This window comes from Petaurus breviceps, unplaced genomic scaffold (assembly GCF_028583685.1).
Source record: "Petaurus breviceps papuanus isolate PSGF00001 unplaced genomic scaffold, PetGlider_PUasm1.0 91041, whole genome shotgun sequence".
Taxonomy (NCBI): domain Eukaryota; kingdom Metazoa; phylum Chordata; class Mammalia; order Diprotodontia; family Petauridae; genus Petaurus; species Petaurus breviceps.
This window is the reverse complement of record NW_027187400.1, coordinates 40,565,523-40,573,514: the sequence shown is the minus strand read 5'-3', so window position 1 is coordinate 40,573,514 and position 7,992 is coordinate 40,565,523. Positions and strand designations below refer to the sequence as shown.

General features: G+C 51.3%; 1 protein-coding gene across 2 annotated transcripts; it reads right to left on the bottom strand.

Annotated features, from left to right (window-relative positions):
- Positions 1–3,604: 3,604 nt before the first annotated feature.
- PRODH2 (proline dehydrogenase 2) lies at positions 3,605–7,365 on the bottom strand. 2 transcript variants are annotated; one of them, XM_069078583.1, is made up of 10 exons: positions 7,057–7,365; positions 6,737–6,930; positions 6,463–6,598; positions 6,285–6,371; positions 6,119–6,199; positions 5,811–5,978; positions 5,545–5,711; positions 5,325–5,435; positions 4,078–4,167; positions 3,605–3,848 (listed from the first exon to the last, which is right to left on the bottom strand). In XM_069078583.1, the coding sequence occupies exons 1-10, from the start codon at positions 7,240–7,242 to the stop codon at positions 3,617–3,619; spliced, it is 1,452 nt and encodes a 483-aa protein (XP_068934684.1). In that variant the 5' UTR covers positions 7,243–7,365; the 3' UTR covers positions 3,605–3,616. The 2 variants fall into 2 exon arrangements, with proteins under 2 accessions (XP_068934684.1, XP_068934683.1); XM_069078582.1 differs by having other exon boundaries at positions 4,082–4,167.
- Between the last annotated feature and the right edge of the window lie 627 nt (positions 7,366–7,992).

Sequence of the window (7,992 nt, the reverse complement as noted above, 5' to 3'; positions counted from 1 at the left end):
CACCCGTCTCCTTGGTTCCCCTGGGACCGCCTGCCACTCTCCCCCCCGCCACCCCACGACCGCCCCCCCCCCCCCCACACCCCAGAGGACCCCCCTCACCCCCAAGACTAAAGGCTCCCCCCTCACCCCTCAGAGACTAAAGGGACTCCCAAGACCCCCCCTTCACCCTAGAAACTGAGAGACCTCCCTCGCTCCCTCAGAGACTGAAAGGGACCCATCCATACCCATCGAGACTAAAAAGGACCCCTCATCCTTTTAGAGACTGAGGGACTTCCTTCACCTTCCCATTAAAGACTGAGAGACCTTCCTCACTAGCTTAGAGACTGAGGGACCTCCCCCTCACCTCTCAGAGCCTGAGAGATCCCTTTGTCCCTCACACACACCCTCCCCATACTCCCAAAGACTGAGGGATTCCCCTTCTTCCCCCAGAGACTGAAGGATCCCCCTCTAGACACTGAGGGACCACCCTCACCCCACCAAAGACTTAAGGATTCCCCTCATCTCATGATACCAAGGGATCCCTCTTACCCTTCCCTAGAGGCTAAGGGATCCACTCCCCCTCACCCTCCTTATAGGCTGAGGTACCCACCTCATTCACCCTAGAGACCGAAGGACCCCACCCCTAGAGACTAAGGACCTTCGTCATTCCCCTAGAGGCTGAAGAAACCTCTCCCTCAGAGACTGAGGGACTTCCCTAGAACACAGAATGATGGTCTCCCACAGGTTCTACTGACCGAGGGACTTTCCTAGAGACTGAGGGACCTCTCTTGCCCTACCCCTCAGACTGAGGGACTCCCCTCCATCTGAAAAAAATGAGGAACCTTCCCTCACCCTAGAAACTGAAGAATCCCCCATAAGCACCCCTCATCCCACCTCCCAGAATGAGATCCCCCAGATGCCACAGACTAAATGGCCTCCCCTCATCTCTTCTAGATAACTGAGGGATGCAGACAGATGCCACAGACTAAGGGGCCTCCCCTTATCCCCCCTAGAGACTGAAGGTCCCCTTCATCTTACCCCATAGCCTGAGGGACTCTCTTCACTGCTACTCCCAGCCTAAGGGACTATACCTCAGAGAATGAGGGACACCTCCCCTCTCACAGACCTCAAGGACTGAGGGGCCCTTTCACCCTACCTCATAGACCAAGGGATACCTCTCACCTCAACCTGGAGACCAAGAGCTAACTCCCTGCTCCAAACCACAGACTGAGGGATTCCCCTCACCCTAGAGACTAAGGGACATTTCTCATACATCCACACACAGAGGCTGAGGGATTCCTCCACAGACCCCATAGATTTGAGAGATCTCCCTTACCCACCTTAAAACCAAGGGACCCTCCTCACCTCCACAGAATGAAGGACACTCTCACCTCACCTCAGAGAATAAGGGACCCTCCCCTCACCCCACAGACCAAAGGACCCCCCTCAGTCCACCCTAGAAATTGAGAGGTGACTCAGACTAAAGAACTCCTTCTTACTCCACTTCAGGGACTGAGGAGTCCTCTCCATCTTACCCCACAGACAAGAGACTTCCCTTCACCCCAACCCATAGTCTGAGGACCCTCTTCACCCTACCCCAAAGACCAAAAGACCCCCCAATAGACCAAGGGACCTTGCTCAACCCTAAAGACTGACCCTCACAGACCAAGGGACAACACCTCACTTTACATACTGTGGGACTCCCCTCACCTCATCCTTGAGACATACATCCCACAGACTAAAGAACTCCCCAAAATCCATAGACTTGGGCTCTCTCCTCACCAAACCCCACAGGGTTGGGTGCCGTCCTTCATCCCGCACTAGAAACCAAGAGGCCCTCTTCAACTCTTTAGAAAACAAGGACGTTTCATAGACTGAGGGATCCCTCCCACCTCCCACCACCTGAGACCCCCTTCTCAGACCCCACAGACTGAGAGACCTTCCTCAAATCCCATAGACCCTTAGATCCCACAAGCTAAGGGATACTCCTAACCCACTCTTGAGACCAAGTGATCCCCTTAACAGACACTAGAGACTTAAAAAAATTCTCTCTTACCTGCTCTAGAAACCAAGGGATCCTCTTCATACTACCCCCATGCTCAGTGAAAAGGTACCTCTCCAGACCTCATACTGAGGGACCGATCCCCCTCAGATCTTACAGACCAAGAGACCCTTTCCACAGACCTCACAAGCCCTCCTAGAAGCCAAAAGACCTTCTCAGTTCATCTAGACTGTGGGCCCCGATTCCCTAGAGACTCCACAGTCTGAGGGTTTCCCCCCACCAGAGACTCCATAGACCAAGGCACCCTTTCTACCCTTCCTCACAGACCTTGTAAACTAAAGGACACCCCTTCCAAAACTGCACAGACTGGAGCTCCCCTCCCTTTAGTCATCTCCTGTTAGCTTCCTCAGAAACCCCATAGTTCAAGGGATTCTTCCCTCAGCCTTCTCCCTTACTTCAAACACTCCCCCTGAGACCTCACGGACTGAGGGACCACCCTTTAGCCTCTTCTTCAGCCCTTACAATCTGAGGGAATCCCTCCCAAATCTATCCTAGAGAGCCCACAGACCAAGGGATACCAACTACCTCAACTCCTCCCCCCCAAATGGGTTACCCCTCCCCAATCAGGGACTCCAGTAGAGTACCCATCCCTCAGCTTCTGCCCAGAGACTCTTTGGGATTCCCTTTAGCTTCTCTCCCCAGTCAAAGATTTCAGAGGCTGAAGGATCTGCTCCAGTCAAAGACCCAACAGAGGGATGCCACTCAGTGTCTTCCCATCAAAGGCCCCATAGAATGATCCCTTAGCCTTTCCCCAGTCAAACTTAACAAAAGGGCCCCTCAGCCTCTCTCCAGGCAGACCCCTTTTAAGGATAACGGAGACCAAGACACTTTTCAGTTAGTTCCCTCCCTGGTCAATTCTGACATTCCTTGGAGGTCAGAGAACCTCTAGAGAAGGGCTCAAAGATTCCCTACGCCCAGTTCAGAGAACCCATGAGCTCTTGGACCAGGATATATTCTCTTATTCTATGTTCCCCTGTTAAAGATTTCTCAGAGGGACTCGGAGAAGGAGGCACCGTTCCCTTCAGGTTCTCCTCAGCCAGACCCCCTCCGCAAAGTAGAACTCTAGGCACCTCCTTCTTAGACAGACACCCCATAGAACTTTTCTCTCCTCTGCCTGCTCTGCAGTCAGAGGCCTCAAAGAGGGCCTTAAAGTCTGAGACAACATTCCCTCAGCCTTGAACCCCTGCCCTCCCCAGATACCTAATAGGTCTCAGAAAACAAGGCACCTTCTCAGCCTCTTCTCCCATTTCAGAGACCCCACAAAGGGGCTTAGAGAGTGGGGCACTTCCTTAGTCCCTATCCCAGTCTGATGTTCTCAGAAAGTACTCTGCTCTTCAGGCCTTACTCTGTTAGAGATCTAGGCACCCTCACCTCCCCTTCAGGGACTCCGCAGAGTGGCTCAGACGAAACCCCTGATGATGATGGTCTCATCCAACCCCCTCATGTTGTGGATGAAGGAACCGAGGCCCAGAAATATGAAGCAGCTTGCCCAGTGGTCAAAGGGACTACCAACCGGAAACTGCATTTCCCGGCCCTGGCTCGAGACAGCAACGGATAGTTAGATGTGGTTTTCTATTAGAGACCTTTAATGTCAGGTATTGGGGTGAAGAGAGGGAGAACAGAAATGAGGCGATGTCTTAAGGACGGCGAGAGAGACGCCGAAGAAGCTCCTGGGTCAGCAGTCCCTGCTCTCTCCTGGCCCCTTGAAGCACACTTCGGTTCTCCTGGGCCCGGCGAAGCAGGTAGGGAATCACTTCCTCCAGAGAACCATAGGGGATAGACTTGTAGATGGCATAACCAGCCCGCCCTGGGTGAGAGGAGATATCAAGGCAGGGGTAGGACTTTCTCCTGTGTTGTTCCTTCCACCCAGGCCCAGGCCTTGACTCACTTTTGTGGGCTGGGGTGGACTTGGGAGCTAGGATGTATTCAAGTTGTAGACAGAGAAAGGAAGAGGGACAAGGCTATCCAGGCCTAACCATGGACATTTTGTCCATGAAAGCAGGGATTGAGAAAAGGTTGGTCTGTGATGGGAACACATACCCAGAGCAAGGGAGACATGGTCACACATGCCCAGCAACTGTCCAAAGCAAACAGCACCATCTGGAGGAATGCCCAAATCTGACATCCTATGACATGTGAGATCACGATCAATGCCCTACAATAAACTCTGACGCGCCTGCTGCGTTTGGAGCTCTGTGCTCAGCATTGGGATCGCGGGTTAGGTTCAACCTGACTTTTGCGAGGGATGAGACTTCCCAGACAGCTATAATGCATGACATTGAGGGAGGACTAGGAACCCGCAGCGTGCTCGGGCTCCCACCCACCTCCCCAGGCTCACATCCTATTACTGCTGTTCTCTAGTCTGCATACATTCATCTTCACGCTCCTGTCCAGAGATGGCGTTACATCCCCTTCTCCATGCCTTCACGTATGGGTAGTTGGGCACCCTCCTTCGACTGCCTAGTTTATACCAAGCTTTTCTTGCTCCCCTCACTTCTCGGTTCCCTCTTCTCTCTTGAAATTATATTGCTTTATATTTACTTATCTGTGTACATGTTTTATCTTCCCCAAGTAGAATGTATGCTCCCTGAAGGCAGAGACTGGTTCATTCTTATCTTTGAATCTCTAGTGCCTAGCACAGAGCCTTGCACTGAATAGGTACTAATAATGTTGGTTGAATTGAATAAGACTTTTAGTTACAAAAAAGTATAGTGTAAAATTAATAATAAACAAAAGAGCCAAATTTATGTAGCACTTTATCTCATTTGATCCTTAAAACAACCTTTTAAGGTAGGTACACAGATATTACCCCATTTTATAGATGAGGAAACTGAGGATCAGAGAGGGACTTTATCATAGTTTCATAGCTCCAGTAGTGTCTAAGGCAGAATTTGAACCTAGGTCAGTCCTGGCTGTTGTCAGTGCAGCATTCTTTCCACTATACCAAATATCTTGATGCAGCTGTTCCCATTTCCTAAACCCTAAATTTCTCTCTGAGTATGATGGAAAGAGTGTTGGCCCCAGGGAAAATCAAAATTCTGTCTAATCCTTAGGATTTCTTACTGCCTCATAGGAATCTTGGACACATCACTGAACCTCTTTGGACCAATTTCCCTCCTCTTGAAATAAGGGGATTGAAATGAAATTAGCTCTAAAGTACTTCCCTGGTCCTGATGGTTTCTGAATCTCTAAGTCCCACATCTTTGCTCCTTCTCTCTTTGGCCTTCCCTGCCTCCTTAGGGATACTCCTCAGGCTCCCCCTCTCCTCTGGCCCCCACCTTACCTCTTAACTGCCTGGTGCACAGACTCTTCATTGTGGGAAGCTACCATAAGCTGACACCGTGAGCCCTGGCGGCAAACATGTCCCAGCATCAGCTCCAGGCAACGGCTATAACTGGGAAAGGGGGTGAATGGGAAGAAAGGCATAGGAGTCCATGACCTGGTAAACTTAGTCCAGGCCTTTTACCCTCATCTCCTTCTGTGCAAGTCCCCCTCTTGCCTACTTTCTGCTTGTGTCCTCATAGCTGGGCTGGGTAGGATCTCCTGTCCTGCTATGCTGGGCAAGTGCCCGCTCTGTCTCCAGATATGCACCACGAACCAGCTTCACCCCAAAGCCAAGACCTTTTTGCTCTGCTGCCTCTGCTGCCTGATTCAGCCGCTCATATGTGTCCTGAGGTGGTAGAGAAGATGGGGAATGTAACAGGCCCAGGCTCTTCTACCAATCAATCCCAGATGCTTCTGGGCTCCCTTTCCCTGGGCTTCCTGTTACCTTGAGATAGGCCTGGTAGGTATTCCACACCCAGGGAGCACCATCCCCATCAGCCTCCTCCTGGCAGTTCCAGCGGACAGCCAGAGAAGACACAAACAGGGTCAGGGCTGGGTTCAGAGAGGTGTACTCAGCGTCCACCAGCAGCCGCACACCCTGGCTCCGGGCATACTGTGGAGAAAGACAGAAGAGATGGGGTCACTGGACTCTGACTGTGGAGGGTAGTGTGAGAGATGAGGGCTTTGTGCAAAATGAGGGTGAGGGTAAGAGTCCAGACCTTTGGAAGAATTAGGGCTGAGGTTTGGGTTTACCTGAGCAACGCGATGGAGACGGCTCAGTGAGGCTCTGAGATGCTGGTTCTGCTCAGAGCTGAGACTGGAAATGCAGAGGTCCTGAAGGAGAGCAGAGCTCAGGCTCAGGGGCTTTAGGGACATGTTCATAAGCACTTTGGAGTGACAGATGTTTGGAGATGCTCACCTTACCACTTTCCATGGTGGCAGCAAACCTTTCAGGACTTAGCTCCTTAGCAGTCCCAGGCTCCCTGAGTCGGAGTGTTAGTTCCTTCTGAAATGAGCAAAAGGGATGAGGGGCACACAGTTGAGGAATTCAGCTTTAGGCCCAGCCCCCAAGTTCTCCCCTATCTTAGGTCTCTTACACAGAGCTGGGCACTGGTCAGTGCTGTCATTCTGAGCTGCATGAGGACTGGCTGCTGTGGTAGGGATCCTGGGGGCCCACTGGACAGGTCCACACAATGCAGCATAGCATTCAGGTTTCCCTCATACCAGGATTCTCTGTATACCAGAAAGAGAACCTGATTTGTTAGAGTCCTGTGGTTCTTTCCTTTCAGGTTCCTCTCCTCTCTTATCCCCACCAACTGTCACCACACAGCCCCATCTTATATTTCACCTTCTCCTGATCCATATTCTCACCCTTCCCGATGTGTCCCTGGCTCCTCCTCAGTGGGCACAGCAAGCAGTGGCCTCAGCCCAAGTCTCTGAAGTCTCTGGACAGAGCCTTGCACCTCAGCTGTTGTCTCCCCAGCCACAAACTGCCCATAGACTGAAGCTCGAAGTAGTGCCCCAGAGAGTCGGGAACCTAGGAGCCTCTGGGACCAAGACAGAAGCTAGGAGATAGGAAGAAGGAAAAACAGAATTACAGTGGGAAAAATACTTCAAAATTGCCTTTGAATTGGAATTGGGGATACCTTGGAGAATTCCCCCCTTGGAGGTCAGGACCAGAGGACACTCACTGTTAGACCATAAGTGACCAATGGGGGCCATGCACAGAGCCGAAGCACCAACAAGGCCCGGATTAATTCCCCGGTACTTTTCAGACGGAAAGCTTCTCCATCAAACCGCAAAACTGGCCTCTGCACTCCTGAGCTCTGCAAAGTGGAGGTACCCCGAGACAGTAGTACTTGGCTGGTTCGAAGCATTCTGCCTGCCTCCTAGACTCCAGTCTCAAAGGAAGGGAGCCTCAGGGCAATCAATGGGACCAAAAACCCAGTTTCCCCACCTCTTGGGTAGTGTCTGACTAGTTAACTGGGGGGAACACAGGCTCTTTGGTGGGTGGATAAGGGGATGGGTAACTCATTAACCAGACTTGGGGCAGAGTTCAAGTTTGGGATAGGGGGCAGGGGAGGAAACCTAGAATTCTTAAGGGCTCCAAAAAACATATTCCCAGATTTCTGTACTGGGTTGAGCTATTTATTACATTATCATAGGACTAGATGGCAGTCCTGGAGCTATCCATGTGTCCCTTCTCTTCATCAGTCTAACTCCTTAGGAAAGAGGAGCCTGAGTTTCAAGGAGCAACCCTTGATTTTGGCATGATTCATAACAATCTATTTCTGGCCTCGTTACCTTGTTAAAGGTGAATAAGAATTGTGGGGCGGCTAGGTGGCGCAGTGAGTAAAGCACCAGTCCTGGAGTCAGGAGTACCTGAGTTCAAATCCGGCCTCAGACACTTAACACAAAAACTAGCCGTGTGACCTTGGGCAAGTCACTTAACTCCAAATTCCCTCCAAAAAGCAAAAAAAAAAAAATGTGAAAAAGAATGGTGGAAGAATGAGAAGCCTGGAACCCAAACACCATGGGTGGAGAAAAGGAGGGTAAAGAAACTTCTTACTCAGCCTGGCTGAGAGCCAAAGACTGCCACTATGGGGTCTCTGGCTCCCCCTGGCTGG

What these genes read in the sequence shown, in the direction of transcription:
- PRODH2 (XM_069078583.1), bottom strand. Translation starts at nt 7,242, where the DNA reads ATGCTTCGAACCAGCCAAGTACTACTGTCTCGGGGTACCTCCACTTTG. An exon ending in TGGTCACTTATGGTCTAACA is followed by an intron (nt 6,931 to 7,056) that starts GTGAGTGTCCTC and finishes CCTATCTCCTAG; the next exon opens with CTTCTGTCTTGGTCCCAGAG. An exon ending in TATGAGGACACAAGCAGAAA is followed by an intron (nt 5,436 to 5,544) that starts GTAGGCAAGAGG and finishes CCCCTTTCCCAG; the next exon opens with TTATAGCCGTTGCCTGGAGC.